This window comes from Danio rerio, chromosome 20 (genome assembly GCF_049306965.1).
Source record: "Danio rerio strain Tuebingen ecotype United States chromosome 20, GRCz12tu, whole genome shotgun sequence".
Classification (NCBI taxonomy): Eukaryota; Metazoa; Chordata; class Actinopteri; order Cypriniformes; family Danionidae; genus Danio; species Danio rerio.
The window spans coordinates 36,332,673-36,357,844 of NC_133195.1; the positions used below are offsets into that span (position 1 = coordinate 36,332,673).

At 35.6% G+C, this 25,172-nt stretch overlaps 1 protein-coding gene across 2 annotated transcripts; it reads right to left on the reverse strand.

Moving 5' to 3' along the window:
* Positions 1-1,854: 1,854 nt before the first annotated feature.
* Positions 1,855-22,454, reverse strand: smek1 (SMEK homolog 1, suppressor of mek1 (Dictyostelium)). 2 transcript variants are annotated; one of them, NM_001044809.1, is made up of 15 exons: positions 21,449-22,435; positions 21,304-21,359; positions 19,365-19,463; positions 18,631-19,248; positions 13,311-13,388; positions 13,105-13,221; positions 12,795-12,911; positions 12,586-12,717; positions 10,441-10,543; positions 10,110-10,268; positions 9,417-9,586; positions 9,196-9,338; positions 5,751-5,941; positions 5,401-5,612; positions 1,855-3,246 (listed from the first exon to the last, which is right to left on the reverse strand). In NM_001044809.1, exons 1-15 carry the CDS (start codon positions 21,588-21,590, stop codon positions 3,127-3,129), a joined length of 2,457 nt encoding a protein of 818 aa, NP_001038274.1. In that variant the 5' UTR covers positions 21,591-22,435; the 3' UTR covers positions 1,855-3,126. The 2 variants fall into 2 exon arrangements, 1 of the variants encoding a protein (NP_001038274.1); XR_012395579.1 differs by lacking the exons at positions 1,855-3,246; positions 5,401-5,612; positions 5,751-5,941; ... (2 more) ...; positions 10,110-10,268; positions 10,441-10,543 and adding an exon at positions 7,539-8,299 and having other exon boundaries at positions 11,506-12,717; positions 21,449-22,454.
* Between the last annotated feature and the right edge of the window lie 2,718 nt (positions 22,455-25,172).

The following is a 25,172-nucleotide window of genomic DNA, read 5'->3' on the forward strand; positions in this document are numbered from 1 at the left end:
TGCTGGATTTGACTGGCATCAGATGCTGATGAGCTGAACTCATTTGTGCGGCTTGATTTGTCACGGTTACATTTATAATTAAAAGGGAAATCAAGTGCCAGGATACTGACATGTGCCTGTTGGTTATTTGGGCATGATCTCTTCAAAGATAAAACATATTGCATTCAGGCAATGATTGAGAGGTGGCTGAACATGTTTCAAGTCAAAGTTTTGATTCACACATGAGAATTAAGGGACAAACGTTATAAAATGTTCACAGCATGCCAACAACATGAGGTACTTGATTTTTTAAAATGTTATTATTCTTTTTAAAAGACATCGCCTACCCCAGCAATATTGCATTAATATTTGATTACCAAATGCAGCATTATTTAGAATTATTACATTTTAAAATGTGAATTCATACAATTTCATAGTTCTATTGTATTTAAAAATGAAGTGAAGCACTGTATTGAATTATTATCACCCTCAAAACTTTTAAAAACAGCAAAATGTACAAGCCTGTACATCATTTAATGTATTCCTGTGATATTGTTTATATCTCCCCCAGCCTTTGAATTTTTGTACATTTGTTGTGCTTGACTTGCATTGTATTTCTTGACGTTATTCAATTAAAATAATCTTCAGAAATCATTCAGATATGCACTGAAAAAATGTAATTTATAAATAAAAATACATCCTTAAATCAATCAACAGGTTTTGCCACTTAATATTTTAGGATAAATATAATAGGATAAATAAAATTAGAAATAACAAAAATAAGTTTAAGGATGTGCTATATTGATCAGACATACAATTTCAAAACCCTAATATACCCGTTTCCACAAAAATATTGTGCAGTACAAACTGCTCACAATATTGATAATCATTATTAATTATTGTACCAATGGCAGTACATTGAAGATTACACTATAAAAAGGGATTAAGTTACCCATTGCACGAAAGCCAAGACGAGTTGACTTTACTTTAAAAAGCAGAGTAAAACTGTTTTAATGTAAAACTAAGTTGCCTTCATTTGTATAATTAATTAACATTAGTTAGAGTAAACTTGTTGCCTTAAAATTAAGTCAATGAAATGTTTTAAAAGCAACAGGTTTACTCATTTTAAGTGAAGCCAACTAATCGGTTTAAAACCCACTGGCTTAATTACTTTCTAAAGTTAAGTCAACTAATCGATTTAAAACAACCTGGTTTACTCATTCAAGTAAACTAATCACTTTAAAAGCAAGAGGTTTACTCACTTTAAGTCAACTAATCGTTTTAAAACCCACAAGCTTACACACTTCATAAAGTAGTCAACTAATCACTGTAAAACAACCTAGTTTACACATTTAAGATAACTAGTAGCTTTAAAACAACCTGATTTACTTAAGGTCAATCTATCGTTTTAAAACCCACGGGTTTACTCACTGTTTAAAGTTAACTTATCATTTTAATACAACCTGGTTCACTCATTTAACTCAACTAATCTCTTTAAAAGCAACAGGTTTCCTGAATCCTAATGTATCTGTTTGCACAAAAATATTGTGGAGCACAAACTTCACAATATCGATAACCATCATTATTACTGTACCAATTACAAAACAAATCAGATCATTAAAATGACTTCAGAAGATTTGACCCTAAAAAAAAAAAATCACAGGCACACAGTGACTTTTAAAAGTACACTAAAATAGAAACCAGTAGCATTAATAATAATAATAATAATAATATCAAAAATATTTAAATGTTTTGTGTGGCAATCCTCAAAATATTACTTTCCATCTCCTGCATGCGTCTTATTTCTGTTGCAGGACGCCCCCTAGTGCACGATTTCTCCATCCTCATGGTTTTGAAGTACAAATGGAAACATGGTTTTTCAGAAAATAAAAACTGTTATCTTTAATTGTGTGCAGGCTGTTTAGCAGAGACACGGCTTCTCCATTGACGTATTCAGACGAGCAGACAGGAGGATCATTTCAATGACCAAATCCCAGTTCAAATAACAAAAAGATCAGCACAGTTGAACATAATACAGGGAACCAGCACAACCGGGAGAGATCTACTACAGCAAAGATCTTTTAATGGTCCCAAATATACTGAACAACTAAGAGTGTACACAAGTAAAAGAAAAGAAAAAAAAATGAAGATATGACAGAAATCAATCACATCTATAGAGTTCCACTCAATCTTTAATCAAGACGGGCTTACAAATTTTCCAAAAAATCTGCAGTTTTGAAGGGCAAAAAAAGGGTAAAACTATCTCCCCCCCACTGAGGTTTTAAAAACCTGTTCAAGTGCGGCTGAAAACGTCCTGAACATTTAAAGGCAGGTCTCTTTGTGTCATTTTAAAAAAACCAGAGAGGAGAACAACAGAATAAGAAAAAGGAGGGAACTGCTGGCTTTGAAAGAGGAAGAACTTCCGCTGAGCCACAAGAACAACAGTGACATCTTAAACAATGACGACCCAGACTTCTTTGCTCCCTATAGTGTCCCGCCTGGCCCTAGAAAGTCAAAAACAAGGGGGAAAAAAAACAACAGAAAAAAAAGCTGGAGGAAGGAGAGAAAGAAATGGAGATGGAGATCAGCAAAGGTGAGTGGTGGTTGTGGATTGGCTGGCCCAGTTCGGGTCATGTGAGGTCCTTCCCTGAGAGGGGGGGGCAGTGTGTCCTGGTCCAGGCCTGGGACGCTCTGTGGGGCAACAGTTCGAGTGTCTGTGAGTGAACGACTGACTGACGGACTGCGTGTGAGGTCTGTTTTACCCCCCAGAACTTTTAGCTTTGTCGAAATTAATTTCTTATTTTATTATAATTCTTTGTCCAGACCACAGTCCTCCATCCCTCTGTCCGCTTCACGAGTCTCTCTCTCTCTCTCTTGCAGATTGGCACTTGGACAAACTCCACGTGGAGACATTCACCTTTTGGTTCTGGGACCGAATCTTCTCCCTCTCTTGCTCTCCCTGTCCTCCGTTCCTCACATGGCGCCCCGTGGACTCCTGCGGGGGGCTGCATTCGTTCATTTATCCATTCATTTGTGTATTCATCATCATTCATTTAGTTTCAGTTTGAGTTCTAGGCTGAGCACTGGAAAAGTCTCTGGATGAAGCTCCCTTCGAGCGTGACTGTGCTGATTGAGGAGGGAGTGCTTTTAGGAGCTCAGCTTGGACTTCTTGGACAGCGGAGGACTTTCTTCTTTACTGTCTGCATCTTCCTCATCCTCGTCCTCTTCGTCATCATCAGGATAGTCCACCAGCCCCACTAAACCTCCCTGGAGGAGGACAAGCATGCAGTTAGAAATGAGTGTAAAAAGAGACAGTGGTGAGGAGTAGAGCTGCACGATATTGGACAAAAACATGACATTGCAATATTTAGTTTGTCTGCAATCTATGGTGCGATATGAATGCAATTTCACAAGATGACAAAACTATTTGGAACAAATTCATCATTTTACAGTAATTGGGATAATTTTGTAGAGGAGGATCTGCATAAAATACAATACAATTGAACTTGATGGGTTTCTGTGAAATGAAGAGAGTGTTGAGGTACAGAAATTTAATAATAAAATATAAAACAACACTGTATAGTCTTCATTGTATAATTCATTCATTTATGTTTATATACCTTTATAACCTCTTAGTTTAAGTTTGCTTAAATCTTACACGGGCATCAGTCTTACAAACGCATCCAACTGAAAATCTTTCACTAATGTTATGTGGTTAAACTTTGCGATGACCCCACAAATTAAACGTTCTGAACTGACTACTGCAGATTCACACATTGTGATAAAAATGCTGAAACGATATATTATGCACCCCTTAATGAGAAGTAACTAAGCATCAAGCATCTGATACGGTAGTTGAGACTATTTTTTGTTATGAGCCATATGATACAAATCTGAATATTACTAGACATAAATAAAAAGTTCAATAGGCATCTACTGTGACAGCATCAGAGCAGAAGTCATTAATATTGAGCACCATTCTAAACATGGAGCTTTTTATTCTAGGGATGTATTGTGGGGTAAATAAATGAGCATACAACTGGAGACTGGAGAAATGCTCACCCACTGACAAATCAGCTGATTCTTCTCAGTTAACATCTCGAAATGGTTTCCAAATCACACTTAAAGAGTCTTTGATGAACGGGACTGATCTGACTGTGTATGTTCTTGAGGCAACATTTACTAATTCAAATTGATGATTTATTATTGAAATAACTTTAAGCAACTACTGTTAGTTGTCTGCAAACTAATTGAGATTGTGATATGGTCACAATATGGGTGTACATTATTTACAGCCTATGATAATGTCATACTTGTTGTTTTAAACGTGTGAGCTGGCATTATCAATATCGTAACTCTCTTGGGAAAAGAACTCATCCAAAAAGGGTTTTTCACTGCATGCTTTTGTACTTTCACTTAAGTGAAATTGAAAGAGTGTAATTGATACTTTTACTGGATTATTATTTTATTAAGTATTGGATAATATGCTTCAAGCCAATTCAAGGAATAAGCTGATGTGGCATCATTATAGACAAAATTAGGCCTAAACAGAGTTCAATTGAAACTCAAAAAAAAAAAAAGTTTTCCAAAGAAAATGTTTTGAAAATATATCCTTTTTGGGACACCTACCAACTACCAATGCTCAGTGGAGATTGTATAGCAGGTAGGAGACTCTCAGTATTCTGTGAATTTTTCTCTGGTTCATTTCCTGTTCACAAACATTGAATAGCCGATTTACAGTAGAAAAAAAAACAACACTAACATTAACACTGGTTTAAAACTCAATCTACAGTTTAAAGTGCCATTTAAAGACACATGATGTGAGTGGACTAGACTGCAAAATTGAACATCAATATCAGCTGCTTTCTTAAGTTCTGTCATTTTTGTTTATTGGGAGGAAAAGGTGGAGCACATATTTACATAATCATTTAATACGGGATGTTTGCTAACAGAATATCACTGCTCATGTACTGCAAACCTCTTTTTATCTTTGGGGTCTTAAAAGGCCTATACCAATAGGGTGCCCAAGTCAGGGTTCTTGCATCTGTTCCAAAGTCAAATCTTAGAACTTTTCAAGCTTTTGCAGGTGCATTTTAAAACTTTTCCTAAACTTTGCCTGCAGTACACACACATTTTCTGCAAGTTTTCATTTTATGCAAAAGCAAAAAGGCTTATTTTATTTAAATAGTTAATAATTATTACATATTTAGTAAAATACAATATTGCAAAAGCAATTACATTTTTTAAGCAGTTTTAAGCACTTTATCCAAAATCTAAGCACTTTTTAAACCTTTAAAAAAACAGTAGATTAAAATTCAAGCAATTCCAGCACCTGTTAGAACCCTGCCAAATACTTTGTCTTACAATAGTAAAAAAGGAAACAACTAGAATTTTAAAGCACTTTCAATTCTTGTTAAATACCTTAGTGGTGACAGCTGCCGAAGGGGGAGAGCTCCGGGCCCCTGTCCCGGGAGAGCTAGGAGAACCAGGTGAACCGGGATGAAGGGATGCAGTCGGCGGAGAGGACAGGCTTGCCTTTGGCGAGCTGGAGAAGGACAGTTTAAAACTGGGACTTTGCCGTCCTGAGAGACTTGCTTTCCCTGTCAACACCTCCTTCTCTTCTGAATCTTTCACTTGTGGAAAGTGAAGGAGAAAGTACAAAAAAGTTATCAATCAAACAAACAACACACATTACATAATATTATCTTGCAATCAAGTGGAGGACAATACTAGCTGATCATCACACCATCCTGTAAGTAGCAGTAACATACATTTTTTCCTCTCCATAAATTTGCTGATGGGATCCATAAGGTCCTCGTCATTCTTCATCTTGTCCGACGGAGGCACAACTGCTTCACCATCCTCTAAGTCTTCCTCATCCGTATTAAACCACATCTCCTCCTCGTCTTCCAGTGTCCGTGCATCCCGGCGAAAACGGTGATTTCTCAGAATCGACCGCATACTGAAAATAATCAAGACGACAGGGGAAAAAAAACATAATGGAATGACACCATTTGATACCAATAAAATCATAGCAGCTCAAATTCCAAAAAAGAAAAAAGGTGACAAAGATGCAATCTCCTTTTAAATATTGACTTCAATAGTTTCACAGTTGTTCTTAAAACAGAGGGGGAAAACTTCCTATACAGTTTACTTTTTATTTTATCAAATTATTTTAAGTTTGTATTTCATAAAGAATACATTTTACACTTAAAAAAAATGTTTTGTATGAAAATATTTTTTCCTCTATAAAACAAGATACTGATTTTATAGCCCTATTAAAACTAAAGCAGTGGTTCTTAAACTGTGGTACTTTCATCTAGAGGTACGTGGAGAAATATTGAATAATAAAAGAAAGAAAAAAATGAACACACTTTTAACCCTTTGAAGCAAACAATTACACTAATGTGATCAGTGCCAGCTGTTCCCTGAAGCATACGATCACATCGGTGTGCTTATAATGTTTACTTTAGTTCATCACTCCATCATACGCTAAAAATCAACCCACTTTGGTGCAGAGCCAGAAAAAGAGGTGCACAGCTACAGCGCTTGGAGCAGATATGCGCTAGTGAAGCACTTTTGCAAACCAGTGCAGTGTTGACATTTCAGTTACTGCAAAGTCAGGAATTTCCCCATGCTGCATCATTGGTAAAACAATTATAACAAATGTGTTAAAATGTGTCCATAGTTATGAAATTTAAAGCACGTTTTGATATATAAAGTTTTTGTTATTTTGATATAGAAATTTGTTTTGTAAAGCAGTGTGACTTTCGATTAATTTGTTATGTCAGATTTAGGCCAATTAATCTGGATGTGATTTAAATGTTGCTCAACACAAAACATAGACTCAAGCAAATTCGCCATGCATGAAGCTTGGAGCTAAAATATAGCCCAATTAAAGGCCACTGTTACGCTCCTGGAATTTTGCATGCATGTCTCTCTCTTTTCTCTCTTGCGCACACGCGGACCTGTTCTCTCTGTCTCTCTTCTCTCTTTCAGTTTTAAAGAGTCAACCCCCTTCGAATTGTTATTGGCTGTAGGAGCAGTCAATCATCATTATCTTCAGTGATGTGGTGGCTTCGGCAGTCAATCTGAGTGGTTGCCAGGGTTTTAAAAAGACGACGAGTGGGACGCCGGACAGAGGCTTTTGCGTTCCTGTTTTGTTCTTTGTTTTAGTCTGCCACTCGTTATTTCTTTTGTTTTTTTGTGGTACTTAATATTGCTTTGTCAAAAGTTGTTCTTGCCATTATGTTTATCTTCATTAATATTATTTTTGTTGTTTGTTTGAAATTTTGTTGATATTCTTTGTTTTACCCAGGGAGATTTGGAGAGGTAGATGTCACATGACGTACATCCTTACATCACTTAGTTAAAGTGTGTATAGACACACCAGGTTTAAGAGTGAGCGCTGGCTTTGTATTTTACGGTTTGGTTAAGTTTAGAGTAGGCAAGTTAGGGCTTGTAAACGCCGAAGACTTGCTTTCGATTATTTTATTTCAGTTAGGTTAAAGGATTATACTGAGTTTGATTTTTGTTTTTGTTATTTTCTTTTCTTTCAGCGCCACTTTTGTCCTTTTCCCCTGCGGGGTTTATTGTTTTTGGATTTTGTTATTATAAATTGTATATAATTTAAATGTTTTTTATTTGTTGTCATCTATTTTATTCTTCTTTCTCATAACTATTTTCTGTTTATCTTTGATTTTTGTATAATAAACTATTCTCTTTTTGGCAGTAATTTGCTTGATGCATGGTTCTTCTCCTATTTACAAAAAAACTGTCACAATATGAATGTTATTTACTTCAATGCCTATTCTTACATCATGAAGTCAAAACACCCACCTACCCAGGTAAGAGCAGCGCACGTCAAAGTTCACCATAGATCTACTGCTGGATTTTATCTAATTATAGTTGTTAAATGTGATAGATTAAAGTCATCTTGACTATCTATTGACTCTTTGGTCTTTTAAATCTATTACTTGTTCTCTGGTAACGCGTTTTGGCGGAGCGCAAATTATACATCAATTAATGTAACTACAAACACTGATAGTGCACATTTGACTGATTGCTTGCCTATATTGTATAAACCTATAGTACATTATATTTTTATAATTGATATTACTGATTATTAAAACTGATATTCAACAAAAGAGAGGGTATGTTTCATATTTTTTGAAGAACATTAAAGGAGGCAGTTAAGTTATAGGCTCCGTTTTGTTATAAATATGCATACAGTGAATATGACATAAATATGTAGCTACATGATGCCTTACATTTTTGGCATCTGTTAAGTTGTTAATATCAAAATGAAAGTAGGCAGTTCCTTAGATCATGTTTTCATTTGATTGTTATTATTAAGATAGTGAAACAGCGTAGCCAGAGTGATGTGAATGACGTTATAAACTACACTTTTCCTTGAAGGTACACCCGACATGTCCTTGGGAGTTTATTTTCCATATCAAACTTGCAAAGTCGGATCTTAAGGAAAAGATGCAAAACTGAACTTTATGCACTTAATATTAAGAAAAAGCCTTAATCAGATTGCGAACGTCTGCAGCCATGCCTCCGTTTAAGATGTCTCAGTTTCCCCCATCCACAATGACAAAGAGCAGCAGTGTTGTAAAATGAAAATGGCCTCTTCAGCGTTTTCAAAAAGCTCAGTTTTCGGGGCTTAAAAACTGTAGCCAAACTTGTGTTTTAAAAACTAAAATGTATTAGTGAAGTTTGGGTTAACTGCACACAGAGACTAAGGTCCCATTTACTCTGTCTACAAAAGATGAGATCTCAAATCATAGAAATTTTGTATGTATGAATAAATAAATCATGTATGAATTGGTCAAGCTGTGTATTTTTTGCATGCGATCACTTACTTTTCTGACAAACACATTCATTTTGTTTGTTTTTTTTAACCTATAAAAACAGTACTGTATTAATGTTCAAACTATTTATAATGTTGTATAATGTGGCTGACACTAAGAAACATTCTTATTAATACAAATTAATATGCCTCGTTTTTTAACTTTGCAGAGCATAGCTGCTTAATTAGGCCTACCACACTACTGTATTTTAATACTGGTTATTATGGTAGTACTTGAGACTATTTCTTTCTGATGTGGGACTTGATGAAATAAGTTTGAGAAACACTGAACTTAAAGTAACTTCAGTGAAGTTATAATCAGTGAGTGAATGGTGATTTTACTAAATGTGATGACCACTGACCTGTCAAGTTTTGGGTTGTCCTGTCTTTCTCTCTGCTGTTCATATCGGAGCTTTAGTCCTTTAAACGTCTGAACATAGTCTACGTCCTCCAGGCCCTTCCAGTAGTTCTCTATGATATGAGCCGTCAGTGACTTCACATCCTCCTACACACACACAACATATCAACCTAGCAGTGTGTACAAGAGCATCGAGAGAAGGGATGTGTGAAACCATGTACTCACCACTCTGACATACTCAAACATCTCTATAATGGCTGAGTTTATGAGGTTGTATCTGGATCCATTATTGAGGAAAGCTTTGACCACTGGCTCAAACAGGAAGTTCCTCATAATGTATCGGTTATAAAACTCATCCTTCAGGCCAATGATTTTTCTCATGAAACGCAAAGCACCTGGATGACAAACAAGTGGGAAAGGTACAATGAGATTTTGCAGCCAAGGTATAAGTGATGTCTGTCAGTTTGAAAGCACCGAGTGTTTGGTCTTTGTCCAAAATAAATAAATGCTTGTTAATAATGCTGCTGGCCCTGAAAACAGAATTACCTGGCATGTGTTATAATAACAGTGTAACACTAAACAGAGCCTTTCATTATACAAATGGATCAACTTTAATGAGTTTGGGGTTATTGATTTAAACGTTCTCATGAAAAGTAGCATAACTAACTATGATGAAGGCCTGTCATTTGTACAGTTCTACTTAGCTTAGACTTCATAACTTTAATACTTTAAGAAAGAGTTCATCTAAACTGCTATAGTGTTAAGCAAAGCAAAAAAAGCAAAAGCTCATCTTCGCAACCGACAACAGCAAGTGGAAATACAATATTTTCTGCAGAATATTTTCATTTCAAATGTGATATCATAAAGCTTTAGCTCATTATAAAATTGGTATCATTTGTGCAGTGAGAATTTACTCACATAAGGCTAGGAAAGCATGTTGTGATGCAGTGAGCACCAGCACTCTGCGCAGGATGTCTTTGTTGATGATGTAGTTCTTTATGTGATACGTGTGATGCTCCACGCAGAAAGTGAGCAGCTCTACGATCAGAGCCAGCAGCTGACATGTCTGGAAATCATCTGACAAGACAAACAAACACAGTGAAAAGTCTGTAAAGCTTACATTTTTTAATATGTATGCAAATAGTCACACGAACGCTTCAAAACAAAGCTGCCAAAACTTTCACCCTGCATGCATCCTACAAGCGTACACATACACACACATGCTCAAAAAGATAGTAAAAGTTATTACCTTTGCTGGGTTTTTCTTCAGTGGTGTTGGCAAGAAGTGGAGCGGAGAGCACATGCATGCAATGCTTATAGAAGAAGCTCAAAAACTCGGTCTTCTCAGTTTTCTGCAAGGAACCAGACAATTCAATAAAAAGAGAATGTTTCTCTACAATCTGACAAAGAACAAAAAAGCTGGGTGATATGACAAGAAACAACTTTGTTCAGAACATCTGAACAATTAATTAGATATAGAAATGTATTAAATTTAAAATGTAATGTTAAATTAAAATTGCTAAATTATCTGATTAAAAATATTACAAATAAAACAACTTGGTAAAAGCAGATCCCTTTAAATTCAGCAATAATAAAGAGGGAACAAAGCACAATATTCCATAGAATAAGCACTTTAAACCTGGCAGAGAAGCACTTTTCTCAATTTGATCACAAATGAATAACATCAAACAGTTGTAAACTGACTCTCCAAATCCTTTTTCATCGTCTCCATTGTTTGTCTTTTTCCCCCCATGTAAACATGTTATTGACAGACACTGTGACCACTGTTTGACCACTGTGTTCACACTTTACAGCATATCAAGCATAAAACGAGTCTAAGGCCCTGTTTACACTTATTCGTTTTAGTTTGAAAACACAAGTTTTTCTACAGTTGCGCCATCCGTCCAAACTATGCCAGAGTTTTCAACGCCAAAAACTTAGCTATTTGAAAATGCTGAAGAGGCTGTTTTCATTTTAAAATGCTGCTGCTCTGTGTTAGTATGGATGGCGGAAAGCGAAGACATCTGAAAACAAGGGCAGAGCAGCAGACCTCTCTGATGGGAGCTTTTTCCTTAATATTAAGTAGCCTACATACAGTTCAGTCTTGCATCCTCTCCCAGCAAGTTCAGACTTCACAGGTTAGATATGGAAAACAAACTCCCGAGGACACTCCGGGTAAATCTTCAAAGGAACAGCATACTTTATAACCTCATTTACATCACCCTGGCTACGTTGTTTTACTTTCTTACCAATAAAATGAAAACTTGATATAAGGAACTGCCTATTTTCATTTTGAGATTAACTAACAGTCAGCAGAAATTGTTGAGGCGTCGTTTAGCTGCATATTTATGACTGTCATGTTCGTTGAATGTATATTTCTATAAAATTAATGCTTCCTTTCATTTTCATTCAAAATACGAAACACACTGTCTTTTGCTGAATATTGGTTTTAATGATCAGTAATGGCCATTATAAAAGTATAATGTACAATAAACTATAATATACTGGATTCACCTCTCACCCATGCTACAGTGTGTGTGTGTGTGTGTGTGTGTGTGTGTGTGTGTGTGTGTGTGCGCGGTGGACTGCTCTCACGCGCACTTGTTATAATCAATATGAATATTCCAATCAAATGGAATACAATCTTACATCAACAACATATGCCAACCAACGCGTTGATAAAAACAAATAATCATATTAAATTACAAACAACCGTTATGTTTACACGTGTTGTTAAATGTGCAGGTCCTTTAAGGGACTGGGCTTCAATTTGGCATGTGTGTGACTGATTTGTTGTAAAACACGGCAAGTAAAAAAATAATTTAGACTAAGTTACATGTTTTCTTGTTCATTCACCAGCTGCAACGAAAAGAGAAGGGAGTTAATCCCGAAACTAATATTATTCGGCCCTGGAGTAATAAGTGGATCTCTCCTGCTATCTCTAACACAACAAAGAGAGAGAGCAGAAAAGGTTTACACATGTAATATTTTTCCTGAGGCGATTTAAAGCAAAATACACAATAACACTCAATCAAACATATCTACAATGAAGAGGAACATGGTTACTTACTGAGTATTAACGCACAACAATACCACATAATGAAAGGACAGACTTTGAAGGAATAAACAGTGTGAGGAGAGCTCCATTATAGTGCACCGGACAAGTCTGAACATGTTCCGCCCACGCGTGTGAGGCAGGCAGGTCTGTACAATTAAGTAATTTATCGGCTTAAAGATATCAGCCTAACTTAAACATCGGATCGATAACGATAATCTTAAAAATAGCATTTATCGGCCGATAACGATTTGGCCACGATGTATTGTGCATCCCTAGTAATAATAATTTTATTCAACCTGCAATTTCTTCATTTAAATATAAATAAAAAAGCCTCACATTAGCAGTTGCTAGCATGTTCTCTGGGTCCACTAGCGTCCTGAGCAAACCCATAAGCTGAACAGCTCCCCCCAACTCAGGATCCGTGTCACAGATCATATGCTCAATGATCAGATTTATCAACAGAATGTCCTGAAAAATAGACACACACTGTAAGAAACACAGGTAGCGAGAATGACAACACCGGTCAATGAACGCGTGGGACTTACATCATCATTCTGCTGTGACTCCTGCATGACAAACTCTCGCACCATAGAAGGGTTGTACTCCACCAGGTAGGAGAAGATATCAGTGGCTGCTCCACGCACTTGCACATCATCCATGCCCTTAACACAGAAATATACATGTTACTAAATAAACCTAAAATTAGCTCAAATTCTGACTTATTGAAAGGAATCTTCAAACCAGTCAGAATCTTTTAAGAATCCTCACAATAAGAAAGGTCATTAGTAAAGATGTTAAAATTACAAAAAGAAATCATCAACTGACTGACACTTTGAAAAGGCAAGAATATCTTACAAGAATAACTTCCAGCGCTTGCAGGATTCCCATGTTGGAAAGGGTTTTAAAGAACGCATCTCTGTTCTGTGGTTGTAACGTTTGTGAAAACGCACAAAACTCCTTCAGGAAGTTTACCTAGATGTGACGCACAATATTAGTTTTGTATGTATTCACTGTCTTGAATAAAACGTTAATGTATTCATTAGTAAGACTGCTTTTATTACCAATTCGTGCCGTTTGTCGTCATCTGTGGCTTCATCAGTTAGCTGCGCAAAGAGCTCAGTCAAAAACTTCTCATCATCCTGAAAACAACAAGAAAGAGAGCTCTGGTTACTACATTCATTTTAAAAGGTTACATTATGCATCTTTAAACAAGTAAAATATAAGGCACTTGTTGCAAGTTAAAACGTAGCCAAGTTACAACATACACACTACTAAATATTTATGTGCTGCATAATGTCCTTACAAATCTCACTTTTTTGGTTTGTGTAAGATTAGTTTAAATTTCTTTCAATTAATGCTTTTTGGTTTAGTGTTGCGTGATGTAAAAAAAAATCTGATTGCCATATTATCTCCCTTTGAGATCACTAATACACAATATTATCACATGGGAGGCGCTGCAGTGTTATGTTTACTTATTTGCTCATTTATTTAATAAGTTCTCTAGACACATTTAACACACTTTAGAATATTTTTTCATTTATTTAAACATCTACTTCCATTTTCATTATGCTTTATTTTGGAAAAGAACTCAAATCAATGCAAATCACCATGCTCTTTCAGCTAAATAGATGCTGAGACTCAAATTATTTCATACATAAGACTCAAAGCAACAGTGCAGCGCAGGATAAGATTTGATGGTGAGGTGGTTATCTCTGGGACTCCCGCAAGATGGATGGATGTAAAAAATAAATAGATAACAGCAAATTAAATGACATTTATCTAAGCACAGAAGAAACAAGGACATTATTAAGGTCCTTTCAGGCGGGACGCAAGTGTTTGTTTCGGTGCGGTGAAAGTGTTTTGTTCAGAGGAGTGCGGCGTGGCTTCAGGTCTGATCAACATGACACTAATAATCAACAAGGACACATTTGCTAAAATCTAATAATGTCACGCTTGTGATGATTGTGTTTATTGGTTTCTGATAAGAACATAGTTTCATTTGGTGCATCAAACACCTTTTTAGTCGATACAGGACCAGACACAATCAAATAGAGGCGAAAACAGTCAAATTTTTGTAAACACTAGTTCTTTGACGACAGCTTATTTTGTCCCAGGCTTAAAAGCTGGTTTATACTTCTGCGTTGAGTGACCAGCTTGACCCACTGCGCCTGCTTTGCATGTAGTGCATTTATATTTCTGCGTGCTGTTTGTGTAGCTCTGCAATAAAACTTCCGACAGTGGCAGTGAGGTTTTCATGTTCCTCTGTGTCAAGTTTCTTCACGAGTGTTTTGTTGTTTCTGAACGCTAACTTAATGTACAAGTGGCTAAAACTCACTCGTTTAGAAGTGAGAAGCGGCAGACATGCAACAACCTGAATCATAAATTAAACACAAAACAAAAAGTTTCTATCTGGAGCTCCTTCACAGGAATCGGCACTTGTAAACAATCACTCCAACTAGTTTGCGTGGCTCTCACCCCCTGTTCACACTCAACAGTGATGCCAAGCAGACCAATCACAGAGCTTGCGCTTGCATGTTTTGAGGTACGCATCGGTGTCAGCCACAGCGAGGACTATGTGACCAAGTGAAGGCTGCACTGTATAACTCAGCCTTAAGAGAGGGACCCAATTGATTGATATACATAATTATGTCAACCACTTATCCTGTTTACAAGGATACTTTATAATACTGGAAAATGCATTTGTCTATTAACGTCCAATATGTTTATGAAAATTCAGTTTTAACAATTTGTGCTCACTACAAAAAAAATGCGAGTGCTTTTTTGCATCTATATCCAATAAATAAGAACTAGTCTAATTTTTTAGTTTCGGTGGAAATACTGAAAGTTAGTTTTGTTAACACTAACAAACAGTGCTGTGCAAGGGTTTAAACGAATTACAAATTCACTGTCACTAATAAATAAATAATTCTAATAGTAAATATTTAGTAAACAATAAGAATAGTAAACTAATAATAATAGGAATCTATGCAGTTTTACCTAAAATAACTTAAGTCATTTGTTTGTTTACTTTTTGATACGTTATAATATTATACTATATATTATTCACAACATCAACAGCTCATTTCATGATAAACACTTTTTTATATAAGCTGCATGTTGCACATTACAAACATTTTGAAATCTGCCTGATATAAACCGGTTACATGATAAATATTAATTTATAGCTGTCTATTTACATTCTACTAAACTCCTTTGAGCTCACCATAAAGCTGTAAATCATAAAGAGGCTCAAAGCTGTTTGAAATTTGACCTCTAGCTGAATGTTTGACATATATTTGATGAATTCTCATCGACACCAAGGCTTGACATGTGACTGATAGTGTATCTTACAGTAACACTTTGTCTCAAACATAACACAAAAAAAGAGGAAGCACTAAAGTGAATGAAAACATTATTTGCAATCACACTGTCATAGAAAGTACATCTAATTACTCACACAATCATATGAAATAGCGTTTAGGATCTAGGATTTATTTATTCAGCATCTACTAGACAGCATTCAGACCATATAGGCGAAATGCTCATTTTAAACCAATAGTTTGAAATGATATGCATATTCATTTGTTAGGATGGACAAAACAAGTATCATGAATTGCGGCTGGCTGGATGTTGGAGAGAATGATCAGCCAGCATGACTGCCAAGCGTTTGTGACATCACATGATATGGCTCTAAAGAACATGATGGTGCTGTTTCCATGGAAACAAGCCCCCCTCCCCAACTCCAATACAAGAATCAAACAACTCCACTGTAAGGCTCAAGTGAGAAATGCACATATCACACCACAACCACAAACTATCTATTTATAGAATTTAACACACAGCTGGGCTACAATCTAGCTATATGATAAAAAGGTTTATGATGTTTGACTAGGTCCTGCTGTAGTAAAAACAATTTAATTACACTGGTTATAATGTTATTCTGAAAACTGGAGACAAATACTATTACTAATTTACTGCTAAGTGATTAAAATTAAATTCAGGATACACCAAGAACATTTTTCTGGATGGTACAGATTTTGATAAACAACTATAGGCCTATAATCTAAAAAGAGTGTCACTTGCTCATTTTATTCTCACTTATGTCATTAAGGTCTACTACAGGGCTACAAACTCCAACTAAATGATTGTATTCTGTAAAATATTTTTCTTTCAGTGCAATGTCATTATCACACAGGTCTCACTATTAAGGTGCCTTACTGATAGGAGTTGCCATTTATGTGTTAAAACACATAAATGTATGTCATTGCATTCCTGTTTATTATGCCAGGTAATATAAATATTTTAGTTTGTTATAGTATCACTAATTTATGATTACGTATTTCATAGACGATGAAATGATGAAAATATATTTCTAGGCAACTTTGTACTATGACATTGAGGAACTCTACCTATTGTGATCACTGATCATGAAAAAACAAGGTTCTTAGTTATTACCGATGTCACTAGGCTGGGTGATTAATCAAAACTATAAACCTATAATCGGAGGGAACCTATAATCGATCTAATTTTTCCAGTTCAGTTTTATCAATTACTTTCTCTAATGCGTGTTAAGTCACGTGACCCCGCTTGGTTGTGTTGATTGATATTTCTGCATTGAACGCGCGGGAATGGTCCGGTGCAGCCTTTGCACAGTTGCATACCCGATCAACTCTCAAAAAAAATTTAACTACACATCACATGCACTCCATTGATGATCACTGGAAGCTGCACCAGAGATGCCTTGAGGCTGCATATTTTCTATTAAAAAAAAAATAAATTATTTGCATAAAAATATTTGTTTACAGAAGGTTTAAGAAATGCACTGTTTAAAATATTATTTACAGGATATACGAGAGTTGTTTTATTTAAAATAGATACTGCTAATTTTCTACTATTGAAAACAATGAAAATAATTGTTTCCAAAAGTGCAAGTTATTTGTTTTCACTTTTTATAAGAAAAAGTTGGTTTTAGGCAGAGTGTGTTTTAATTTTAGTGGTTCAACGTTGATGTTCAATAAATAATCATAGAGAGTAGATAGTGTGTATTTGCTTCAATTATTTTAAAATTAAGCAATGCACCCTTCATTCAAATATCTTTCACTTAAAATATGTGAGCTTATTTACTGTAAAAAAAAAAAAAAAAACCTGTCAGTGATCTATGAGGGCAAAAAATTTCTAATAAAATTAAATAATCATTTATTAAACAAAAGTAAAATGTTCAATTAATCGCCCAGTCCTAGATGTTACTATTTTTGCTAATGAACAATCTGTTCTATCTGAATAACTTATTAATAACTGTACCCTCCATATCAAGTTCAAGAAGCTTCTACTGTCACCGCAAGCAGATGTGCATTTATCAATGACAAAAGATAATAATAATGCTAGACTATGTATGTAGCATACATATGAGCTACTAATAGGGTGCTGACCGGGAATCCTGTACTATACAACTCAGAATAACTTAATAAACCTAACATTTGTTTGCAATATCTCTTTTCATTCTATACCCAAATAGACCCTTTTCACATTTCCAGGTTTCTCAGTATCGGAAGTCGTCATAGTTGGGAAAACTTAAAGCGCAGTGAATGGAGAATACAACAAATCATTTTTTTACAGTCTTATTTGATCAAATAATAAAAGAAAACCTCCACTATGACGTGATAAAGACTTTATGAAAAAGGAAAAAAATAGAGTGAGACTGATGAAGGCTGCAAGAGGAGAGAATAACGTCAAGTTTGCTGTCCTGTCCCATAGATGCTGCATTACAAACACCTCGCAGAAGCAGTAATTAGTTTTTTGTAATTAGAAGCAAAGAAAATATAATACATACATAAATACATAAAAATTTTCATACGGGTTTTTTTGGTATAAAAATATTCAAAACTTTGAAGGAATTAATATGCTGATGACCGTTAAATTCGTCATAACAGGCTTGTGAAAAGGGTGCATAAAACGATGGTTTTAAATTAATTAAAAATCGAATCTATTACAAATACATGCACTTGAAAAACCCTTTTTAGAGTGCGTTTTTTTTTAAAACATGGACATGACCTTCACAAAAAGAACCAAAGTACAACCACCCTACAAAGCGCAACAAAGCTGTCCCTGCTAAAGCAAACGGGAATATTCCTATCAGCATCACAAACATGCAAACTTATTCAGTGCATTCTCAGCAAACAAGGCTTTCTGCTGAGGATGTAGTAAATTTGAGCCGGAAGTTGCTGCTCTGAGAACGGTGGGACAATGACACAGCAAGCTTGATAGTAAACATTACCTGAGCCACATTGTTAGAAGACTGTGTGAAGAGTTAATCTATAGCTTGTTAACAAAACCACCAATGGTGCAAAGTTCATGACTGAACAGAGACACATGAAAACCCACCTGCAGCATGCCAACAATCTCCACTTTGTTGAAGAAGATGAAGGAGTGGAGGGTGGAAAGCATGTTTTCTTCAAAGACCGATGGAGTGGGCAGCACCATGTCCTGAATATACTGCACCCGGTACGTCTGGTGGATCTTCTGCCGCAGCTCTGGGTCCGAAATGGGAATGACCTCTTTAAAGCGTGCAGTGGTGGTCAGGAACTCCCGATGCCTCCGTGGTTGGGGTAGCGATGGATCAAACTCCAGACAGCCAATCACATCCATGATGCATTCTTCAGAGAACATGACTTCAAAGAGCGCCGTGCGATTGAGTAGGAAAATGCCTTTGATGATGTCATAGAGGTGATGCAGACCTTCTCTGTTTTCTAAGTCCTCGCAGACGCGGAAAAGCTCCAGCAGCTTGCGGATGTAGCCCTCGTTCTCCAGCGCCAGGGCCAGCTTTTCCCGCCGTAGCGGAGAAGGCAAGGATGACGCCACCAGCTCGGCCACCTCCTCCAATCGGGAGAGTTCACATGGAGGAAGTTCAAGACCAGGAGAGGACATGTCATCAAAACGCTCCTCCTCAGACTCATCTATCAGCTCCTGGGTGATGTCTACCGATGGGTCCTTTCCCTGGACCTGTAAACATAAACAAGGGCGTTCTAAATAGAGGACTACGCCAACATGCAAAATTAGAACAAAATAAACTTTAAAAAGATATATTATTGAAGTACATCATGACCACTGACAATTACCTGACATATTTTCTCCCAGATCTCATCACAACCAGCCTTTTCCTGGAAGCTGAGGGCCAGGTCATAGTTTTCAGCCTCAGACCAAACTATTAATGTGTCCTTCAAAGAAAAACACAAATATCAACAACAAATGCCCAGAGAACAAAAACAACATGTCCTTGAATCAAATCACAATTACTAACATGTAGAGATTTTGAGTTTATAGCAACACACTACAGGCGAATTCACTTGAACAATAAACATTGAGAAGTTTGGGTTTGATAACATGTCATCTTGTACACTAACACAGAAATTACATACTTATTTTGAAAACAAAAACTAATCCTTTTTTTTTATATTAAAATTTTATTATTTTTGGAGCAAAATAAAATGGAGCTGAATCAGTATTTTGGTGAAACATTTGCATCAGACAATAAAAAGCATTTTTCTGTGCTATTAGCTATGATCGTTTAAAAAAATGTTAGACTAGGGCCAATTATATTAAAGTTCAGTCATTGTTAATATGAATAATATAAATGTTTAGAATTTTGTTAATGGGTTACGTTGAAAATGATACCTTCAGCAATGCATTCTCTGCTTATAACATATACATATAATATTACAAAACAAGATTTTGTCTTCTAGAAAAATATAAATGCCAAAACCACCAAACTGTTGGTATTGGCAGATATTAATCTGAATAATCAGCTTGTGCAAACCTAGTGTGCAAAATATCATTTTGAGCCTGGTTTTACCCAGAGTTCAAACTCACATTCTTAATTTGTGTATATTTGGGTTTAAGAGTTGGATTTCAGAATACTTGTAATAATACAACAGTTTTAACCCTGTAACCCTACTGTGTCACACTTGATCTATGAAGACCTCTAAAAAATTATCAAAGTTTTGCTGATTAAACTAATTACATGACTTCAACCATCTGTAACCAAAATACAGAAACTGTTTCTAAGTTTGTGTAAGCAAGTATTTTACAGTACTTTAGAAAGACTCAAAGGTCTCTGTCAGTGTTTTAAACTATTATATTTGATTTACCAGAGTCACACAAGTGGCAATTGCATCAGTCACATCCATAACGGAACTTTTTTTTTCCTTATGCTAAAAAAAATGCAAAAATATAAAATAAAATAAAATCAATACATTTTATTCTATAGAGAGACAACTCCTATTCTTTTGATTATTGTTGTTTCTTTCAGGTTGTTCAGTTTAATTCACAGAATTTCTACAAAGTATGTTATATACTCGAATACTTTTTCATCACATCCATAACACAAGTTTATTTTCCTCATTTAAAGTACAAAACAAGTTTACAGATTGATATTTTTCTGATCCCTTAACTCGGTGGTCAGTTGTTCTGGAAAATATAAACAGCTGTTTCAAAATAATGTTAACATTCTTCTTTATATGTGAATTTATGTTTTGAGTTTTTAAACAAACGCTGAAATTGCTCATATACCTTTTCCCACTCAACAGCTTTTTAGCATAATTTTAAAATATCCACTGCAAGGTGACTCAGGTCACTGTACACATTTTTTGCTGTGAAATATAATCTTTTCTTAGCCACAATTTAAACAAGAGAAACCTTAATAATGATTTTAATGCAAGACAAAAGTAACTTTAGATTTACACTAAGCAGCTAAAAATGTAAATGTTATATATATATATATATATATATATATATATATATATATATATATATATATATACACACACACAAAGTAGTATGCAGTGCTGATTTAATCATCACTGATGTAGATTAAAATATATAAGTTTGTTTCGAATACGATATAAAAAGGAATGCAGTCATGCAAACTAATTTATTAGTTTAAATTCTTACCATATTCACCTGTTGTGTCTTGTCTTTATGAAATATGTGTTGCACCAAAACATTTAGAAGCACTCAGGCTAACTATGCATTGTGAGTTCACAAAAGAGTGCAACGCACCTGCTGTTTTTGATAGGCGGTGTTAGGATTGATTTTGGACTCCAGCAGCAGTGACCCTGTCATAAAGAACGGCCTCATGTTAACGTGCTTGATCAGTCAATGAAAAGCAAACCTGTTCATCATCTTCCAGTGTTTTGAAACCTACCATCGCTTTCGGCGCGCACCAGGAGAGACATGCCTTTGAGCCTCTCCACGTAGGCGGATGACACATGTCCCGTTCCCCGATCGTCCCACTGGCGGTCCTCATTCAGAGTGTACACTTTTACTCGTCTACGAGTGTCAGTCATCCTTGCAAGTAACTCTCGGATAGGCTTTTGCCCTTGATTCAATAAATCTCAAAGTCCTCGAGATGCAACAGAATCTGATGTCAACTTCAAACTGAAATGTACGGCGTTCGCGGGCGAGGAGCTGAAGCAGTGTGTTGTTGTGGAGTCTCTCGCAGTAAACTTGCGCTGTCCACACAATTATTCTGACCAGTCCAGTGATGGTCAGCTAGCTGCTGTGTGCAGCCGAGACTCCCCACAACATACCCGGTATTTTAAACTCTCTATAAACAGAAGCACGAAAAATAAGAGTGAGATGAGTTTAAAAGCATGCAGCCAGAGCGCGGATGAAGAAAGTGTTTGCTCTTCTTCGTGCCCCCTTACTTTAAGCTAGCTAGGCTAAGCTAACGCTGCGACTAATTCAGTCAAACGGGGTTAGCGTAGCTAGCGCCTCAGCTAGCAGGCTATCTCCTCTCGAGAGTCATTTTAACACAGAATTGCGCAAAACACACGCGAATGAATTTCAGAGACGTACCGATAACGCTATTTAATCATTATACTCACGCGAGGTCGGTGAAAAGGCGGGAAGAGTCGTGTATAAAGCGGCGCGTTCATAATAAGCTAAGCTATATTTTCTCCAGGTATTCCGCCATATTCTGGCTAAGGGCCGCGGTTGGACCAGCCAGTCTCTTCACGCATAAATAAACATTCCCCGATGCAACTACTTGAACAGAGTCACTTGTTTTGCTTTCCGGAACGACGAATGGCCAGCGCGAGCGTCGAGCACCATGAAATAGCAGCGTCTTGACGAAAAGTAATTATTAGCCCCACTGTGAAGATTCGGCCATCTTGGGTCCCCTCAGAAAGCCGCTACGGGGTTTCCTGGTTGCAGACGCAGGGCCGCCGCCACAGTTTAAAGACACAGTGCGCCAAAATGTCCAGCGCAGACAAACAGTGGTTTCGTAACACCACCAAACTCGCACTGCTGCTGCTGAAACGAGAGGGCTGTGGAGACTGGAAAGGAATGTGAATGAGGCTGAAAATACACGCGGACGCGCGCCTGCTGGAGCGCGCTGAAAGATTAACCTTGCTACTGTGTACAGTAAAATCAAATGCAGATGTTTAGGGTTGTTTCATTACCTTGTCACTGAGATCATACACAAATACATACTATAGTTTCTTGAACATAAGTCATCGTTATACGTTGGAAAAGCAAACTCTGCTGCACCATATCATCCTTATCCTGGGCAAAAAGGCCACTGTACCAGCTAAATCTCAAACCTCAAAGTCTTGACCAGTTGCACCACCAGCTCGTGGATTATATAAATGTAAATGAGGTGTTGATTATCTGTGCAAAACACATCATCACAATTTAAGTACTGATTCGACAGTGTATTTTGATATGTTGCCAGGTGGTGCATGATATATATATATATATATATATATATATATATATATATATATATATATATATATATATATATATATATATATATATATATGCATTTTGACTCTATTTACTTTCCAATAGATAAATATAGTGTTCTTTAGAAAGATGCAACCCCAACAACTGGGCTGTCATGCAAATCACAGCTTTTTAAATATTTTTTTCTGTCAGTATTTTTAAAAATGATACTGTAATTCTCTCTGTGCAAAATTACAAAAGATTTAGTGAAAACTTTGTTTGTTTTTTACATGTTTGGTCTATGAAATTTGAATTTAGATTTATTTATTTGAGAGGAACATCAAAAAGGAAACTTGAAAAGGAAAGATTTAGCAAAGTTGCTATTTTCCACATGCAGTCCCTGAACAGGTACATCTTAAAACAGTCAAATATATATATATATAGTTGAAGTCAGAATTATTAGCCCCCTTCAAAAAATGTTTCTTCTTTTTTAAATATTTCCTAAATGATGTTTATCAGAGCAAGGAAATTTTCACAGTATCTCTGATAATATTTTTTCTTCTGAAGAAAGTCTTATTTGTTTTATTTTGGCTAGAATAAATGCAGTTTTTAATTTTTTTAACACCATTTTAGGGACAAAATTTTTAGCACCTTTAAGCTATATTTTTTCTCGATAATCTACCGAACAAACCATCATTGTACAATAACTTGCCTAATTACCCTAACCTGTAGTTAACCTAATTAACCTAGTTAAGCCTTTAAATGTCACTTTAAGCAGTATAGAAGTGTCTTGAAAAAGACCTAGTAAAATATTAATTACTGTCATTATGACAAAGATAAAATAAATCAGTTATTAAAACTATCATGTTTAGAAAAGTGTTGAAAAAATCTGCTCTCTGCTAAACAGAAATTAGGAAAAAAATAAACAAGCGGTCTAATAATTCAGGGGGGCTAATAATTCTGTCATCAACTGTATATATTTATATTTTCATTTAAACTCGGATATGCATAAGCAAGTACTTAAATCAACTTGAGCTTAAAGTGAAACCACCATCTACCGGCCTGGCATGATCACCTGGCATGTTTAACACATTAGTCTTCATCAACAAGATGGTTTTGATGTCAAAAATGCAAAGAAAACTGTGTTTGCATTCACAATTGTTTATTACAATCAACTGTAACTCACATTTATAATTGCAATCATTTAGTCAACAGCTGAAGGACAGAACCAATTCTAGATATTCAACCATATTTGAATTGTTAGCTAACATACTATTTAATTTGTACATTTCGATATTAATTGCTTTCACCCAGTTGACCTTGATTTATTTTTTCTAAGTATTGGGGTCCAGGAGTCTTGTTGAAGATTCAAACAGACAAGTCACTTCATAAAAGTAGTTTTCTCAAAATATCTCAGTAAAAACTGAATCAACTTCCAAGAAAAAGAAGGGAAAAAAAGAGTTTTGTGACATTTCCCCAATATAAAAAGTAGAATTAAGAAGTCTACTAAATGTAACATTTATGCTAGATTGGGGTAAATCATAAATGTTACAAAATAAGAATTGCATTTTATTCTTACATTTATTTACAACAAGAATTATTGTGTCCAATGATTAAAGTGGTTCAGTCCAATCCTTAGTTACAGCTGCCATAAGACTGCTTGCAGTTCGTTAAACGTAACTTAGGTACTTTCCAAGAACAATGCAAGCTCACGGATCATGTAGCAAAAACAACAGAATAAAGCATGCCAGTCTAAAAGCTACTGCAACTAGTTGTTTGCCAATTAAACAACAATGCTTAATACAGTATTTTAGACAAAATGAAAATTTACTCACATGGTCCTTTAATTTCTTCATTTTAACACAAAACAAGATGTTATATGGAAAGTTGGAAACCAGCAGACATTGATATCCATATTAAAAATATACTATGAAAGTCAATGGTTGTTGCTTCCAAACGTTTTTTTTTTTTTTATTGCAATAACCGGAAATTACAATGAAATGAACAATACATACAATGCAAATATTACTTTTAACACAAACAGAGAATGACCAATTATAAAGTATTACAATGGTATGTCAAAGAGAAAGAAAAAATAAAATAATAAATTAATAAAAAGGAGAGGGCACATGAAAAAAACACAACAAAAATAAATGTATAATATTAAATAAAGCACATTTTAGAAGCTTTCTTGTTATGAG

Excerpts from the sequence above, each read along its gene's own strand:
- smek1 (NM_001044809.1), bottom strand. The coding sequence starts at position 21,590 with ATGACTGACACTCGTAGACGAGTAAAAGTGTACACTCTGAATGAGGAC. Across the intron at positions 21,360-21,448 it reads GGTGCGCGCCGAAAGCGATG|GGTCACTGCTGCTGGAGTCC; the intron begins GTAGGTTTCAAA and ends TCTTTATGACAG. Across the intron at positions 13,222-13,310 it reads ACGACAAACGGCACGAATTG|GTAAACTTCCTGAAGGAGTT; the intron begins GTAATAAAAGCA and ends CGTCACATCTAG.